Source organism: Physeter macrocephalus, chromosome 8 (assembly GCF_002837175.3).
Source record: "Physeter macrocephalus isolate SW-GA chromosome 8, ASM283717v5, whole genome shotgun sequence".
In the NCBI taxonomy this organism is placed as follows: domain Eukaryota; kingdom Metazoa; phylum Chordata; class Mammalia; order Artiodactyla; family Physeteridae; genus Physeter; species Physeter macrocephalus.
In genome coordinates, this window is record NC_041221.1 from 75,842,647 (window position 1) to 75,861,811 (window position 19,165).

At 46.7% G+C, this 19,165-nt stretch overlaps 1 protein-coding gene across 1 annotated transcript; it reads right to left on the bottom strand.

Annotated features, from left to right (window-relative positions):
• Positions 1-6,819: 6,819 nt before the first annotated feature.
• On the bottom strand, positions 6,820-17,343 carry ENC1 (ectodermal-neural cortex 1). Its single transcript, XM_007130706.4, has 3 exons — positions 16,908-17,343; positions 10,814-12,628; positions 6,820-6,887 (listed from the first exon to the last, which is right to left on the bottom strand). The coding sequence occupies exon 2, from the start codon at positions 12,613-12,615 to the stop codon at positions 10,846-10,848; it is 1,770 nt and encodes a 589-aa protein (XP_007130768.1). The 5' UTR covers positions 12,616-12,628; positions 16,908-17,343; the 3' UTR covers positions 6,820-6,887; positions 10,814-10,845.
• Positions 17,344-19,165: the final 1,822 nt, after the last annotated feature.

A 19,165-nucleotide genomic window follows, 5' to 3' on the forward strand; every position in this document is an offset into this window, starting at 1 on the left:
CCCTCAGCCCTTCTGGGATGTCCAATGAACACTCCCAGCAGCATCTAAACACTGGGTGTAAAATCACTTTTCGTAACAAAACAATCATCTGATAACCGAAGAAAAGGATTAGTGAGAGACTTGGCTGCACCTCCAACTGCCTTTCCTGGACGCAGTCCCCCATCTTTGCGCAGATAAAGATTATGGTTGCCAAGGAAACAGGACCAGAGAGAGAAAGACAGGAACTTTGTCTCATTTGGTTTTCCCCGGATTCATAAAGCAAGCTGGGTTGTAAGCAGAGCTGGATGAGATTATGGTAGATTTGTAATTTCCTTAGTCAAATTGCTTTTAATTCTTAGTCATGCCTTAATGTACGCTTTTGTTTTTTCCTCTGAAAGTTAGGTCTTGCACTTAGTGGTCCGAGGTCTGACAAATAACAGAGCTTTAAAATGCATTGTCTATGATTAAACTCGAATACAGGACAGATGGCTTGCCTAAGTATGTGTCAGACAGGCAAAGCACTTAAGATTTGTGACAGGCAAGACCAGGAATTAACTGCTAAGTTTTTGCATTTATTCATACATTCATGTGCACCACGAATACAGCTATAAAACTCACTTTAGTGTTCTCACTTTATTCAAAATATTCCCAAACAAAGCAACTGCTCTCCGTTTGGCAAACCAGATGCCCTAATCTCAGCCCCATTAACTCAAAATCCATTTTTCTCATACTATATGTATTGTGTACATTTCATCTTACTCCGACATTCAGGATGAAAATAACATCCCTTTGAAAGCCCTGCTTGCCCAGAACCCAAAATGTTGGTTCCCACCTCATTTTTATGAAGCTTTTTGTTGAAATATTTAATTTTTTTATTGAACAAACATTTGTCTGTCAAAATAAACAAAAACCGACCAAATGAGAACAGGCAAAGGCTATTTATTTAGAGCTTGCTATAGCAGGGGAGTCAGTCACTGTCACTTGGGTTTGGCAGAGGCTCAAAGGCAGGCTCAGAAGTGGGAAAGCTGTATAAGTGGAAAAAAGGGAAGGTTTCAGATACGCCCTGATTGAAGGCTGGTGGCCTAGGGAAGCTGGAAGCAGGAAGCAGGCTAACTAGAAGTAGGCACCCTATGTGATAGTTAGGGGGGCATATTTGATTTTTTTCTGGTTGGTCCCGAGTTGGAAGCAGTAACAGAAATTAAGGAAGCTGGAAGTTATTAATCAAGTCCTGGCTGTTTGGGGCCAATTGTTAACACGGTTATTGTTTGGCTTCCGGGACCAGTTGCTAGAGATAGTAATCTGACTTCCTGCAAGTCTGATTTGCAGATTGCAGGCTGACATCCTGGGCTGGTTACGCAGATAATGGGGTTGGTTTCCTGCGCTGGTTGCTGCAGATTGTGGGTCAGAGTTCTATTTTTATTATGCTCTGGCCATTGTCCATTTGTATATTCAATCTCTCAGGCAATAAACATTGTATGAACAAAAAAGTACACTGAGCCTAAGTGTACAGCTTAATGAATTATCAAGTGTAACAACCACCCAGGGCCCCCATTTATTGTAAAATTCTCCTCAATCAGAATCTTAGAAGCCTGTTGTCAAGGAATACTGTGAGTTGGAGGGCAGATTCTTTCCCTGTGCTTCTTTAGTCCTGGTGTCCAGGGGTGGAACTCACCAGCTGCAACCTTCTCGGCCCGTGTCACAAAGTCAAGTCTTCCCAGACACAGCAGACATGGGCAGCCCTGGGTTTCCCACAATCAGGCTCAGCCCCGTGAATCACCGTTCTCCACATTCCTGGACAGGTCAGAGAGTGCGCCTTGAAATCCAGGCTTCACCACTCCCTTGGGCAAGTTAATCTCTCCAAACCTGTTTCTTAATCTACCAAATGGGGGTAATAATTGTGCCTGTTCTCAAGACCTCCCTGGAAGTCCAGTGGTTAAGACTCCGTGCGCCCACTGCAGGGAGCATGGGTTCGACCCCTGGTGGGGGAATTAATATCCCGCACAGTGTGGCCAAAAAAAAAAAAAAAAATAGTGCCTGTTCTCATTGGATTGCTGTAAGGATCAATTAAGGCGATGGACATTCAAACTTTTAACACAATTCCTCACGCAGAATAAGCACTCGGATTTTGATTTATTGGATGTCTAGCATGTGTAAAAATAACAGCTGAAAATTAGTGAGAAACTACTATGTGCCAGGCACTGGGCTTGGTGCTTAAATGTATATTATTAAATGTTTCTATTAGAGAATATTAATCATCCTTATTTTATAGAGGCAGGAGCTGAGGCTTACAGATGTTAAGAAACCTCTCTGTACTCACCTGCATTTTTTGTGAGAATTAAAAGAGATGAAGGAAACATGTCCTTAGTGCAGTCCCAGCACATCGTAATCACTCAATCACCGGGGCTATTGTTTAAGCTGACCCTTGGATTATCCACTGTGACAGACCCTAGGCAGCAATTAATTGCCTAGCCAACGTCTATTCTCCCTTTCACCCTTGCCAACAAAAATCACCTTTTGTGTGAGGCAGCATCATGCCTCCATAAAAGTACTCCTCTTATCAGGCTCCCTTACTTCTTCGGAAGTTCATGAGACACAATTCTGGCCAATGAGAGATAAGTGTAAGTCACCTAGGCGGGCCTTTTGGGAAAACTATTATTGTCCCAAGAAAAAGGAAGTTTCATCTGACACATACTTCTTCCCCTTTGTCCCCATCTTTGCTGCCTCGAAAGCACATGGAATGCCATGAGGTATAGCTGCCATCCTGTAAGCGTGAGGACTAACGGCCCATGCCCAGGATGCCAAGGCAGAAAGAAGAGCCCCAGACCCCTGATGGCCTTGTAGGGATACTGTCCCAGCTGTGGACTGCCAGCCTCCAAAGTGTTTCACCACTGTGGTTAAACCACCATGGCCAGATTTCTATTACGTGCAGCTGAAGGCGATCCAAACTAATACAGCTGCTGCTTGGGGTGATATGAATCTCTGAATGAACTGAAATTTCAAAACAACTGAAAATTAGGAATTTGAAATATCTTCTTTTAATCTGTTTATACATCCCAACGGAGATGATAAAGAAAAAAAACTCCCGAGAATGAAAAGTCGGTTCCCAATCATCTCTACGTGAATTATTCTCAACCCTTCCGAGTGGTGTCATATATGGTGTCATCAACAGGGTTTCCATGGGTCATCAGCACCGTGCACCAAGGTGTCTGAGGACCCTTGTCAGAGTCATTTATTCTCAAAGCTTGGCTCTAGACCAGCCTCACCCAGCACAGAACTGAATGTTGCTTCTGTAAAACCTGAGGCATCTGCTCTGGCATCTTGGTCAATGTCCAAGGGTGGTAATTGCATTCTGCCTACTTGTGAGAGCTCCTAGATTTCTAATTAGGTAGTATTTATGTTCTCTCCAAAAAAGATTACGCAAAATGTTGCTCTGCCCGTTAAAACAACAAGGCGTCCACCCTAAATGATAAAGGAGCATCTCGTTGTGACACGAAGCCGTCATGAGGTGGGAGCAGGCTTCCTCTGGCTTTACAATGAGCCAGCTGGCATGGCGGCTTTCAACTTGGAAGAAGCTAAGTATACCAGAGGGATTAAACTTGTGGTTTTCTGTGCCATTTCAGAGAAATAATATGCACATATTTCCACTCACTTTAAATGATTCTAAGGTCATGTCAGATGAAAAGAGGATTGAACTACAGCCCCTTCTCTCACAGCTTTCCTATCAAAATATATCCCACATGATGAGTATAGAAACTAAATTCCATCTATATACTAAGTATGCTGTCTCATCATTGCATAGTACATGACTTTATATTCTAAGCTATCAATAACCCTAACTGAGGTATTAAATATTCTAAATATTTTAAATATTCTAAAAGGTCAAAATTTTAAATTATTTAACGTGCAAAATTGCTTTCATAAATGGACGTAACTAAATGGTGAAATAGAAGACATCCAAAAAAATTTGAAATGATCCTCTTTTGGATTAAGCTAGAAAAAGCACAAGTTTTCAATGCCTAAAATTATGTTGTATTCAAATAAAGACCCATACACACGATGAAGAGAAAATCTCTAATAATTTATTTGACCTTCAGTTTCACATTGTGAAAAAAAAATAACAGTTTTACAAAACCTCAAAAATGTAGTAGCAAACAAGTACATATGAACACGGACACTTTACTTCTTCAACTTATACAGTTTTGTATGTGAACCACATATTCAATAGTCAAGAGAGGGATATTATTCAGCTCTAATCATTCTTATTCAGACAGGTGTCAAGCCCAGAGAAAAGGGGGCTACACAATTATACCAGAAGTGGAAGGCTGCCCTTTGTTATCCGTTTCCACAGCAACCAGTCCACAGAATAAGAAGAACCTTCTCTGTCTTATGCCAAGGTTTTTGTGTGCACTGTGCTGTGAATTGTATTTGCTTCAAAGTGTAGGACGTTTCACAGGGTGAGAATGGTCAAGTAGTGAGCCCAAATGCCTCCATCAATTCAAAGAGCGGGGAGTCCAGAAAGTTCCCTGCAGGCTGGGGGCCCACCCTGACCACAGCTCCCTCTGGCTCACACACAGCAATTAATAGAGAATTCAAGGACAGACCACAACTTTGAAACAGCTGCAAAAACTTCACCCTGCTTTCAAAAGCCACGCAGTGACACCCACATGTTGGCAGATTTGCATCATAAACTACAGAGCTGTAACTGCTACAATATCCTGCCAGGGTACAATCAGACATTTGCATTGTTTAGAACAGGGGTCCCCAACCCCCGGGCCGTGGACTGGTATCGGTCCTAGGCCCATTAGGAACCGGGCCGCACAAAAGGAGGTGAGCAGAGGGCAAGCGAGCGAAGCTTCACCTGCCGCTCCCCATTGCTCGCATTACCTCCTGAACCGCTCCCCACGCCTCCCACCCAGGTCCGTGGAAAAACTGTCTTCCACGAAACCGGTCCCTGGTGCCGAAAAGGGTGGGGACCGCTGGATTAGAACACATCTAGAAGCGAGGGGCTGACTACCGCAAAGTATTGAGACCCTTTGATTCCAACTGTTCGTTTATTTTGGTCCAACTATAGCCCACTTATTCACGGCACGAACAAACACGTACAATTAGTCTAATATATTCAGGTGGAGAGAAATGTGAAGGATTCATCTGTCATTAGACAATGCAAACACACGATGTCAAGGGTTATTGGTCTTAAACCCTATTTTCTAAAATACAGTAATGAGAGAAACAGCAATGAAAGCAGTGCGAAATTGCAAATTCTGAGCTTCCCCGGACACCTGTGAGGAAGCACCTATGAGGCTACCACTAATAACTATCACGGCACGTGTTTAGGAAACAAGCACTTGAACTAGCAAAGAACGTATTCACAACTGATTCCCAACTCTCCCAGAAAGCATCTCAGCAAGGGCCACTGCTTACAATTCTTTGGTGTTTGGGGGCCATCATGTGTCACTTTTGTGCACCAAAGAGTTCTTTTAGAGACTTACCTAAGAGGGAGCACTAAAGTATACATTGTACCCATGTGAATATTGCATTGGAGAACTTTGAGCACTTGCTAAACCCTACAGCAGGAAGAGAGAAGGACCCATCCAGGTCAAGTAAATCCGGTGAGTGAATTAATTTCCATGCGTGAGTGTTTCGTTTTCTCCTGTTAACTGTGGTTATGGCCAAGCATTCTCATAGGGTAATAAATAGATAAATAAATAAACTTTGGACAATGCCTTTACCTGTGCCCTATATACAGAACTAGTCCATAGCATTTTCCAGGATTTCAGGATATTACACAGAGGAGAAAAAAAAAAAAAACAACAAAAAAAACACAACTGCCCAGCGATTTGGTCCTTTTCAAATTTCAGTAGCTGAGATTGAAGCGAGTGAATCGGACAGGAAGGAGAAGGGAAGAAAGAAGCCTTCCCTTGCCCCAGGAGCCATTGGCAGGACCACAGCCCACAAAACCCCAGTCAAAGTTGATGAGTCTGAGAAAAATGACCTTCATGCTTTCTCTACCTCTAGGATGTAGCTTAAGTTTCTGTCTTGTAATCCTTCCCTGTCTTGACATTTACAAAATCCCACCCCCCCACCCTTCCCAACCCACCCTCCAGTTATATTCCTAATTGTAACTCCAAAGTTTTCACTTTTGTGCAGCAGAGCACATCATAACAGCCACAAAATTGTGCAAAACGTACAACCATTCACACGCGTCCATACACGTGAAGACAACTGTAAGCATTGTTTCAGCATGCAGGCCTCAAACAATAAATAGCTAAATCTACAACAAATTTCTTACCAGCCAAGGGAAAGTTTAAAGTCACTTATAAATAGAAAAGAACATCTACGAAACAGCTACCAACAACGTCCCCATTGTTCAGAAACGTTCCTGGGGAGCACAGCCCCTCGGAGATCATCGTGGAGTCCAGTGGTCCTCACTCTGCAGCCAGCCCGGCAAGCGTCCCTCCAGGCCCCCCAGTTGGGCTTTCAATCTCCAACAGCAGCTGGTGTGGAGGCTTCAAGCTTGCTCCTCAGAGAGAGGTGACAACCATTTCAAATTTTACACATAAATGGTGGAACCCATGGAAATCAAATGCTGAATATGGTACAGCAAGGGAAAAGGGCCGGCTTTTCTCTCCCTTTGAGGGGCTGATTAATGCTGACATTAATCCACAATTACAAGACAAGGACTAGATCACAGGTTCGTTCATTCATATTTAAACCATGTGCCTCTTGCACTGAAAAAATCCCACCCCCCCTCCCCCTCCCCCCTTCCTTCAAGTCCAGTTAGAAGCATTTACAAGGTGTGGTGGATTGGACTGTAGCAACTTCTTTTCCTTTTTCTTTTCCTTCTCTTCATTCAACTTGGCCTCTCCAAAGTAGAAATCCCATCTTGTCTCATTGAGGGATGGAGTCAGCTAAAATAGAGGAAAAGGAAAATTTTTTGTTAGCCTCAAAATCTGAAAAAAAAAAAATTAAACTTGGGACAGAGTAGGTCAATATGGCTTCCAAAGGTCCTAATTACACATTCGGTAGGTGCCCATTCATGCATGCAGATGGCCCAACAAAAACCGTGGTATCCGAAGAAAGATCTTCGCTTCTTTCCTAAACATATATACGTTTAAAATTCAAACCTATACATCTAGGTGCTGTTACGAGTTGCCTTCTTCTGCTTCAGACATTCATAATTCCTCTCCACAGTTAAACAGAGCCACGGTAAAGTGATCACCAGAGGGTCACAAGAGATTCCTTTGCCAATCCCCTCCCCCCAGCTTCGGGCCCATTTACCATAAAGGATTCCAAATTAAATTTATTCACCATATAGAAGGCAGACATATTAATCCTCTTATTTAAATGCATCTCTGCTATTCATTACGGCAGAAATCAGTCTCGCTTTCTTTCACATGACAGCATGCCAGGCCTCACCAGCCCAAGGCTGGAGTTTATTCTCCAAGTTCATCAGTCCACACTTAGGAGACTCCGGCTGTGGTATGCAGTGTTATTATCTACAGAATTAACCGCCGTCAGACGTGAATATAAATTCAAGGTGCCATAACCACGAAGCCTGCACGTTTCATGGGAGCTGGTGTTTCCCCACACCACCCATCCTTCCCATTTAGTTAAGTGTAATTTTACAGGAGAGTTTGCAGAGGGCTTTTGTCTTTCAAATGCTCACCCTGTCTGTTCTTGGAGCCCATTTCCAGCCCTAGCATAAGAGTCTGCAGCCCCAGTGCTGAAACTCGAAGTACAGACAGAGGGAATTCAGGAGGGACGCTCATCACTTGCACTGACTACTTCTTGCTCTTGTGTGTTCGGAAGTCTGATTCATTTCATTAGTTCTTTCTTTTGGCAGTTTCATAACAGTGATTCAAGCTTTCAAGGCATTCCTTAGACTACGGGTGTCATCGCCCACCCTCACCTCCTTGAAACCTATACATCAACATTAGGCCTAAAGAATGTGTCTTGTGATATGAAATGTCAAGATGTTGCATACTCAAACAGAAAAACAAAAAACCCCAAAACAAAAACACCACTAAAAAGGGGGGCCGGGAACAAAGCAAACCAAAATCCATGAAAATGGAGAGAAATCAAACGTCATTTCCTCTTTGTCCCTCCCAGCAGCTGGGAGCAGCTGGAGAGAGTTAAAATCTCCTTGGTGGATAAACTTTTAGACCTAAGGAAACTTTTTGTTAACACTGTATTAATTCAGGTAGCGCCTACATGTGGAGGGCAAAGCCAGGTCCCGGAAGCGTTTGCAGCTTAGGACTGATACCTACACAGCACCTCTTTTAAGTCACTCCATCCGGTTTAAGTGTTTTAACACTATCTTGTGTGTAGTAAACTTTAGAAATTTAAACCAACATTCTCTCCGTCGGAAACTCCAACAGTGGCTTTGATCAGCCCCACGCCACCCTTTAAAAGGGCAAACCTGGCCCTGTCGAATTTCCTTAGTCTGTGCTTGACTCTCTGGCTAAGAGCACCAAGGGCAGAGGGGATGTTGTTTCGAATATAACCGAACACTTTATTTGTTCCATTTCCCAGGGACCGGACATGTGTGATTAGGTTCAAATACCCAGGAGAGGGTGAATTCGAGTGTTTGCCAACATACTCACTCTGGACTGAGAAAGGAGGTACCAAAAATGAAGTATAAAGATAACAAGCTGATAATAGTCAAAGAAACCTCATTTTCGCATGACACACAAAGCTAATTCCACTGCGAGCTAAGGTCTAAATTGAAGGGAGGAAAGAAAACTAATATGAGTATTGAACACTTAATATGTACCAGGCACTGGCTAGGTATTTTCACGCCTTTCTTTTCTTTTTCCTCATTTATCAATTCACCCAAGTCTGAACTGGGACAGATCTTAAGGAAAGCACAATTCGAATCACTCATTTGACAAAGGAGATCGCTGAAGGGCAGAGAGGTCCAGACTCCACAGCTAGAAACAGAAAGTACATTTGGTCTCTCTCTTTTCTACCTATATGACATATAGGATGCCAGCCAGTTACCATTTGGATGTACCGCCACCATCACTGGCAATTTTTAAGGCTCTCCGATGCAAATATAGTCAGTTTTGGACTAACACCCAATTTAGTGCACTGTTAATTGATGCTTTTGCCTAGAAGGTTCTTTAAACCTTCTTTAGAGTTGAGTAAAGCATTCATATCGCAAATGAAATAACCCCTTTCAGAGCATTTGTTTATTCAGGATTATTGAGATGCCAGCAAGGCTGCAAAAACCAGTTTGGTGTGGGACACTGTTAGCCCCATTCGCTCCCCAGAGGACGGTTCTGACAGTTCCTGCTCCTTTGAAGGAGTCTCAGTCCAGGAAAACATTACATTACTAAGAACTGTACTAACTGTAATAGGCTGGAGGAGATAACTGAAGCAATGAAAGAAACAGAACGATTACATGTGAAAGGGAGGCCAGTTTTACTGGTGTTTCTAAATGAGCTGTAAGAGATGAGGAAAGAAAAGACAAATGAGTCCAAACCCCTCGTTGCTAGAAGGTCCCCTTCAAAAGTGTGAAACATACGAGGGAACACAGAACCAAACCTTTCCAAGGAATGAGTTCATTTTCCCAGCAGTTCCTCCAAAGCAGATTTTTAAATTTTATTCTCTTATTATCAGTAATGAGCCCATTAGTCACCAAAACAAATCAACCCATTCCGTGGGTTCTGTGCTACACTTAGATAGCTTAAGTGATTCCGGGGCCAATCCTGAGAATGCCTTAACAGCAGCAAAGCGGCCATTAGCTTCCTGAACCCTGAACTGTGTAGGCCTATTAATTATTTGAGCCAAGAGTATTATATACTCTTAAGTACACAAGACAACCATTATGTACCCAGATATATGACACAGAAACACAACTTTTGTTCGCCCTGACAATGGGGTCAGCTTGACTGATTAACTCTGAAAAGCTGCAGGAAGGGCAGTTTAGATGGCTCAGTGTGTCCACACATCAGACAAGCTTATACAATGCAGGTGCAACCTTTTACAAGGACAGACCTAGACTTCTCAAAAGTTAATAAATGCCCTAAAGGGGGCTATTTTGAGGGCGGAGGGGCGGGGGGAGAAGGAAGAACCTTTAAAATAAGCTAATGAAGAATTCTGGACAGAATACAATGGGAATAATTTTCAGCATTCAATTTTTTAAACCCCACTTCATTCTAAAAAGGGTTTGAGGAAGTTAAATTTAAAAATCTACAATTATTTCCTGGGGTGATAACAATGTGAAGTTTATTAAGTAGCCATTCAGCGTGAGCTCAAGTGCTTACGCTCTGGAGCCAGACTGCCTGGGTTGATGTCTTGACCAACCCTTCTGCCTGCCAAGCCCTATGACCTTGGGCAACTTACTTAACCCCTGTGTACATCAGGTGTTTTCATCTAGGAAGTGCTCTCATAATAATATCCCACAGGGTTGTTTTAAGGACCAAATGAAATGATCCATGGGAAACACACAGCCCAGCTGCCGGCACACAGGGAGGGCTCAGGAGACGAGGTTCCCAACCTGGCCGTAATTAGAATCACTGAAGAACTTCCTAAAAATGCTAATGCCTGGGTCCCACCCAGACCTAATGAAACCCAGCCTCTGGAGTGGGCAGGTTTCGAAAAGCTCTTTGGGAGACTCTGAGGCCCAATAAAGGCTGAGAACCACTGGCTTATGTTTGGGGGGTTGCAGCTGTGGTCAACACAAGTGTTTAAGTTCCAGGGTACAAGTGCTTTTATTTGTAGTTCACGTAGAACCTCTATAGGATGGGCTATATGGAGCCTGTTTCACTCACGTATGGGCTTACACAGCTAGCTCAACTATACAGATACTTACAGCTAAACGGACTCTTACCTTATGCTCACTCTCTTTAGGATGCACTGTGTTTAAGAGGGCAGATGTTTCCAGGTACTGACAAACGCAGTAGGGATAAGCGAGTACGGGACCGTGGTTATGCTGTTCCACGCATCCAACGTTGGATCGTAGCAGTCCAGAGTTTTGCATCGCTGAATGCCAAAGTACCCTCCAACCACGTAGAGTTTGTTTCCGGAGGCCACAGCGTGGCAGCTCATGCGCTTTGCTGTCACGTCTCCCACCTTGGTCCACTGATAAGTCTCGCTATTGAATTTATAAGCAGAGCAGGCGGAGAACTCGGTATCTCCCCCCATAATAAAAATCTGGTTACCCAGCACAGCTGCCGCCGTGTAACGCCAGGGCTGGGGACAGGTGGCCGGGACCGTCCACCTGTTTTCACACTGATCGTAACACTGAACCTTGGGGAGCTTGTCATGACTGACGCTGGTACCTCCGAAAGCAAACAGCTTGAGCTTGGCACTCACCACGGCGGCATTGCTGACCCCTTCTCGGAGAGGGGCCACCATGGTCCATTTGTTGGTTGTGGGGTCATAATGTTCTACTTGCTTTAGAGAGACTGAGGGGGAGGCCGGGAGGCAGCCAGTGGCGGCAGTGTGCCCCCCGACCACGTACAGGCAGTGCTTCAGTTCAGCAGAGCCATGGCCAAACCTGGCCACCAGCATGGGGGCCGCCTTGGACCACTCCTCATGCAGGGTATCATAAACCCAGACATCTTTCGAGACTCCATTCTCAGACCCTCGCCCCCCAGTAATGTATACTTTGCAGCCAATTGCACAGGCACTGAATTCTTTTCTTGGGCTGGGGATGTCGGCCTTGGGAATGATCTCTTTGGCCTTCTGGTCGACCAGATACAGCTTGTCACACATGAAAGTCTGTCCTCCCAAGAGGAAGAGGGCATGGCCAGTTTTCCGGGGCCGGGCACAGAGGCTGGTCACCACGCCGTCGTTCTGCAGGATTTTCAGCTTGCACCTGATGGCCTCTTCCACGATCTCCTTGCTCTTCCTCTGCTTGGTGATGAGCTCCTCCATGGCCACATTCTCCATGAGATAGATGGCCGGTAGCAGAGCCAGCCTCACCGTCTGCAACAGCTCCGGGAGATAGCAGTAGCGCTTCTTCAGGTCGTAGCTGATCCAGTTAATTGCAGACTCGTACACAAGTCTTTCGTCTTCCGTCTCCAGCTCTTCACTGGACAAGAGCTGCACTACCATGTCCTGGGGCAGCTGGAGGAAATCTTCGTTCTTCCTGATGGTCTGGAAATTGCTGAGACACATCCTCCAGGAGAGCTCGTACAGCTTGGTGCACTGGTGCGCGTCAGACAGCAGCAGCATGCCCAGGCAGTTGGTGGGGTGCAGGTTCTTCTCTAGGAACTCGGCGCAGGCATCCCGGATGTCTTGAAACTCCAGCATGTCACCAGCTTCCAGGAGTGATTCCGCGTTTTCTTCATTGATGATGACCCGGGAGGAGTAAGCGTAGTCGAGGAGCAGCTCCAAGACTTCCGGGTGGATGGAGTTGTCGAAGTTGACTTCGCTGTCCTGGCTCTCCTTCAGGCCGCCGCTGAACATGGCTTCGAAGTAGCGGCTGCACGCGGCCAGCACCGCCCGGTGACACGGGAAGGTCCTATTTCCGGCATGGAGAAGGACGTCGGTGAAGAGACGCTGCTGGCGTAACAGGTTCAGGTGAGTGAGGACACTGTCCGCGTAGGAGGACTTGTGGAACAGATAGATGTTAATGGAGCCACTGCTGGCCCTGGACTTGCGGTTCTCGTGCACGCTGACGGACATTTTGTTTCCACTCCTGAAAAACAAAACACAACTATTGAACCTGATGCTCCCAGTGCTCAGAACGGCCGAACCAAACCAGCAGTTGTTTTGGACAGAGGAAACAGAACACTTTTGGCCCTGCCGCCTACTGTTCTGAATAATGGACAGCCAGGCCTATACAAAGTCAGAGACGGCTACCTACCTATAAGGAAAGACACTTATTATAATACTGTTGAGCTATTTAAACTATACACTGTTTAAAAAAAAAAAAAAAACAATCACTGCTTAAGAGCAGGTTCATCTTGGAAAACCTGATTGCCAACCTGCAGGATATTGAAGTCCTTGAGAATGTAAGTCAGCAAAAGCCAAGAGGAGCAAGGTCTCATTCTCACAGCTCCCTGGCCCTAGTCCAGCTGATTCACCGCTGGCCACTTGAAATGCCAGGCCTCCAGCTCTCGTAACGCCGGGATGGGCACAGGCTTTAATGCCCTATGCAAGCAACATAAAGCCATGTGTAAAACAAATACCTACTAATTAATTCCATTAAGAATTCCTTTGGTAAGACCCAGTGTCTTACCAAAGTGTAAGTGCAGTAAATGGGAAATGTAACATTAAAACCACAGGCTTAGGCCAACTTCTAAAATGACCAAACCTTTATTTATCATTACAAATAATTTGTAACCAGACACCTCTACCACTACAGCGTCCTGAAAGAGCCCCAACATAAACACAACCATATACTGATCAGCAAGCTATCGTGGAAACAGGATACATTCTGGCCACAGTCACCACTCCCGTTTCCTGCTCCGGACAGCTTCTCAAGTGGCAATTTGGGCACAGAAAGAGAAGAATATTTTGAGTAGCAAAGTCAGGAGTTCTGTTGTTCTGTTCTCCCTGCTTTAAATCAAATCTTAGAAAACCAGTTGCAAGAACAAAGGATGTATCCATCTATCTCTCTTGATTAAACAGGGCATCACCAGGACCATTTTTGTGTACCTGCAAACGCTGGCACCTGCATCTAGGGAGTCCAAAATGCAAATGTCGCTTTATCTAAATCAAAATACACACACGTGTGTGTGTATGTGTGTTGCCTGCCATTGTTAATTTAGGGCCACTCTAGAATTTATTTGCTGACTAGAGTGTTTTCCTCAGTATCTAAATGGAAATTATAGCAGAACCGAATGCTCTCTTTGGCTTTCCTCAGTAATCCAACTGTAGGCTAAAGATACAGGACATGCCTATCACCTACCTTCAAAAATTGAACCATCTTTTTCTTTTTTCACCCTACCCTTCTGTTACTTCAAAGAAATAATGGCTTCAAGAACCCGCCTGTCAAAGGATTCCTAGGGAAACTGTTTATACCAGGAGGGTAAACTGCGTGGTTACAGTATCTGTTCCAAACATGGAACAGCCAGTCCTTATGGCAGAGCTGAAACCCAAGGCCTGCTTGTTTCCTTCAACCTGACCAGCGGAGGCAAGGCAGGCACAGAAAACAACAGAGGCAGGTACCTAACTTGCCTTTGACACACAGGCCTCATACTATTAGGAGTTGCAACTTGTTTTCTTTCATTTTGGGCATGTAACTTTTCACTGTGAGTAAACTGACTTAGTGGAAGAAAATAAACAACAGAGTCCTAGGGCTCTGGTGTTAAGAAGCCTTTACGAAGCACCCATCAGTCTCCACAGTGACTTGGGCTTTGACAAATGGTGAGAAGGCAAGCATCACCACCACCCTCAAGCTAAGCCTCTATGGTCTAGTCCATTTTACCCAATGCCCAATGCTCCTAAGAGCAAGTGACAGGACCCTATGTGAATACACTAGGTTCTCCAATGTGTTAAAACAGTATTAGCATCCCTGCTGTTCTACTGCTGTAGTGATCACTGGCATTAGTACATTCAAGCTGAAATTCTTTGAGGAAGATTTTAAGCCTAAACCTCAAAAGATGGTATAAATATTCCCATGCCTTATACAGAAAGGTGCAAGAATTGCAAATGAGTAGCTCTGTTTTTTTTTTTTTAAGCTAATGCTTCCAAAGCAACCTCAAAAGCTGCTTCCTGAGGATGGACCTAGAGATTATCATACAAAGTAAGTCAGACAGGGAAAGACAAATATCATATGATATTGCTTATATGTGGAACCTAAAAAAAGATACAAATGAACTTATTTACAAAACAGAAATAGACTCACAGACAAAGAAAACAAACGTATGGTTACCAAAGGGGAAAGGGGTAGGAGGGACGAATTAGGAGTTTGGGATTGAAATATACACACTACTATATATAAAATAGATAACCAACAAGGATCTACTGTATAGCACAGGGAAATATACTCAATGTCTTGTAATAACCTATAATGGAAAAGAATCTAAAAAAGTATATATGTATAATATATATATAATGAATCACTTTGCTGTACACCTGAAACTAACAACATTGTAAACCAACTATACTTCAATTTAAAAAAAAAAAAAAAGGGTTTCCGTGGTGGTGCAGTGGTTAAGAATCCGCCTGCCAATGCAGGGAACACGGGTTCGAGCCCTGGTCCGGGAAGATCCCACATGCTACAGAGCAACTAAGCCTGTGCGCCACAACTACTGAGCCTGCGCTCTAGAGCCCATGAGCCACAACTACTGAGCCCGTGTGCCACAACTACTGAAGCCCACATGCCTAGAGCCCGTGCTCTGCAACGAGAAGCCGCCGCAATGAGAAGCCCGCGCAGCGCAACGAGGAGTAGCCCCCGCTCGCAGCAACCAGAGAAAGCCTGCGCACAGCAGTGAAGACCCAACGCAGCCATAAATAAATAAATAAATAAATAAATAAATAAATAAGTAAGTAAGTAAGTAAGTAAGTTGCCTTCTTTCCGGCTAAGAGTGAATGCAGCTCTGACGGAAGAATGAGGCTGCACAAGGTACATAAGCACCAAAGTGCCTGCAGATTGAGCTGGAATTACACCCACCGGCCCGGAAGGTGTTTCCCTAAGCAGTGTAAAACAACACTCACAGCCAGGCTTACACTTAACAAAACAGTTTAGAAGACATTGGCATATAGGATCTGCATCTCTTTGCATCCTGTGTTTATGCTCCTGTATTTCCCAGGTAGGTTCATGAAGCCAGCAGAAAGAGCCTAGCCTGTCATCTTGGATGCCACCCAGATGGAGAAGTGTGTCTGTCAGTCAAAATCCAACAATCTTGCAGCAATATTTGATTAAAATAAAAGGTAAACTTGAAGACCCAAGGGAAACGACTTGCCTTCTAGTTTAAAATTATGCAAATGTGAGAACACCAGCAAAAACCACGTTTACAGCCACTAAACACACCTTCAACGTGAAATGAATCATCCTTCTGGCATTTTTTTAAGCCCCCAGAGAAACAATATTTGCATGCCAAGTTAAGTGGCCAAAAAAACGCACACATATACTTAACCTGCCTCTACAAAGAAGGGGAAAAGGGCTGCTATTACCAGTGAACATCAAAAGGGATTCTAGCTACAGTAACTTCAGTTCACTTAATGCTCTTTAACCAGGCTCTGGGCCTCCAATACTTAGCGGCGTGTCACATTTCTTTGGGTTTTAAACCTTATCTCAATGCAATCAAAGGAGAAACCAGGCAGATTTTCTCGGACATTCATATTATTGATAACAACGGAACATTATAAAGAGATTGTTAACAAGAAAAGTATTTTACTATACAGTCCTCTATAACACCTGTAACGCTCTTTAACACTCTGGCCAGGCCTGTGAGGGCGACACCACACACTCGCCAAGTTCAACGGTTCATCTCCACCCTGCCCACCAATTCCTATCCTTCGAAACTAAGCATGTTAAGACTAAATACTTCCATGAGAAGAAACTAATTTTTCAGAAACCAGTTTTCATTCATTCCCTACAGACGTCTGGCCGCAGTGAACGTGCCCTCACTAGGGGTGTCTGCGCGTGGCCCTATTGCTCACCGTGCCGGGTAGGGTGCAACGTGGACCAACAATCCCGCGCGCTCGACAATGCTCTTTCCGCTGGGGGGGAGGGGGGTGCGGGGGGGATTGATCGTATCCCGGCTCAGCTCCTAGCTCTCCAGCAGCTCGCCTGGGCGGCGCGCCACCGAGAGGAGCCCCCTCCAGCAATGCCCGGCTCTTCTTGCTGTGGGAGGGCAGCGGTGGACACCAGGTCTCCGCCCCGAGAACAGCTCCCCACCGCCGCCTAAGTCGGAGCTCCAGGCTCCGGGGCGCACACACACCCCTCGCGATCACACCCCGCAGGCCAGGTAGCCCCTGAAACCCGCGGCGCCCGCAACAGGTCCGCGGCGGTAGGAGAGACTTACAACAGTGGCGACCGGCCACAGTACACGACCGGCTGGGTTCTTGCCTCGGTCACCGGGTAGGGAGGGGACGGAGCGGACGTCTCAGCCCCAGGAAGCAACAGCGACTGCCCGGGCGAAAGGAGCGCGCATGGAACTCTGGCTCGCGGGCTGGTTACCGCGGGCGGATCGCCGCGGCCTCACGATCCCCACGTCGCGGACTCCGCGCCCGCCACCCGCGGAGCAGCTCCCGGAGTGAGCTCTGGAGGCGAGAGCGAGCCCGCGGCTGCAGGCGCCGCCGAAGGAGGCGGGCTGTACCCTCGCGGGAGGGAGTTGGAAAGCGCCTTGCGCGCCGGCGGCCGCCTGGCGTCTCGACTTGGTCTCTGCAGCGCCACCGCCGTGCCGCCTCCTCTCCGGCTTCCCGAGCACTCTGCGCCCGGCCGCCCAGCGCCCGGCTATAAGCGGAGCGGCGGGGAGGGGAGGGGAGGGGAGGGGAGAGGGCGCGTAGGCAAAAAGTGACACCAGGGGAGGGAGGGAGGAAGCGCGTGAATGCGGCCAGCAGAGAAGGAGGAGGAGGAGGAAGGGAAGGAGGACAAGAGTCGGAGGAGAGTGTGTCGGGGGAGTTAGTCGTGAGAGGAAGCGGGGGAGGGGGCTGTGGCGAGTGGAGAGAGACAAAGCGCACGCGGAATCTCAGCCAAGAGCAGCTGCAACCCTCGGGGATCGCGAATAAAACAAGTTTTCCTGCGTCGGAGTGTCTGCGTCTCTAGCCCAGCCAGGTGCTGAGGGATCCTCGGCCGGGGAGTGCAGCCCCTCGCTGTGCGCTCCGAGCTGCGGGAGCCCGCCTGATGCTCAGGACAGGGCGACGAGGGGGCGAGCCGGGTGTCCGCGGCACGCGCCGTGGGCGCCCGCAGCCCGCGCGCTGTGTGGGATATCTGGAAAGAGGACAGTGGCGAGGTTTGGACACAATTTTGGACACTCCGGGGACACCGCAGGTTGGGCAAAGCCGGGCCGTAGGGTTTCTCGGTGACAGTGGACCAGAAAGACTCGAGCCCCAGGCGCTTCCCGCCCCCCAGTCCTCCCTCCCCACCCCCCGCGGGTGCTGCACCCGCGGCTGTACTCTGCCCCACGCCGCCCGGGGCAGCAGCAGCCCGGCGCTCTCCGGCGAGGCGTGCACCACGTGCTTTGCAGCCAATCGCCGCCGCCGCTTTATTCAAAGCGACCCGCTCCTAGGAGCTACCCCGCCGCCGCCTCTTCGTAGCGATAAAGCCTCAATCGCCCTCTCAGACTGGGCCCTTTCCTGTCTTTTATCACCGGGTCGTGTTAGTTAGGAGTTCAGCAAAGAAATGGTTCAGCACACACACGTTTGAAGCGCCCTTGTGCCACGAGAAGGGAAGGCGATTAGAAAACTAATCTCGAACGGCGATCACTATTTATGAAGCCCACTTTTGATCTTTGTACCAAGGGCTCGTCTTTCCACTGGGAGCTGAAATGCCTGTTTTTCTTTTTATTGGGTATTTGGAATAAAGTATATTAATGAACTGTAGAGATTACCGATCCAGCTCCCTCGTTTTACAGGTTAGGAAACTGAGGCCCAGGGAGATGTGAATTGTCCAGCTAGAGGGCACACAGCTACTTGCAGTGGCCCAGCCCTATAGCTGGAGTGGGGACCCACGACGGAGTTTTCTCTCCCCACTCCACCTCCCAGCTTTCTTTTAAATATTAGATGCAGAAATGGTTTAACAGACGAAGAGGCTCTGCCTGGCGCGCCCAGAGCCCAGAGACTGCCGAAACCAAGGCTCTGTCGGTCCTTTAATCCCACTTTCCTTTACACGCGGTCCCTTCTGGTATTCGCGCTGAGAAATTTCGCTCCTTGCAAACAAAGAAAGACAGTGCCCTCTGAAGTCCTTTGTTAGCATTAACTCGTCAGCCTCACCACGAGCCTTTACAAATCTGCTTCATATTTTAACGTATTATGCAGAGTCTCGGCTCGAGACTGCTTCACAAAGCCGGAGAGGCCAGATCAATTCCCGGTCAGACCCACGTGCAGGGGTCTGCCTGCTGCGAGGTAAAGACGGGGAGCGCCGCGAGCCGACCCGGTTCCTAAAGATGTGGATAAAATCAGCGAAGACCAGACGGATAGAAACACCGTAGACGTCAGAGATAGGTGCTGAAAAGCCGGGAGAGGGAAACGTGAAGCTATTGCACATATGTCTTTCAAAAAACATGCTTCTGTAGCCTGCGACAAGGAGTGGGGGGAAGGTGATCAGTGCAGCCCCCAAAGG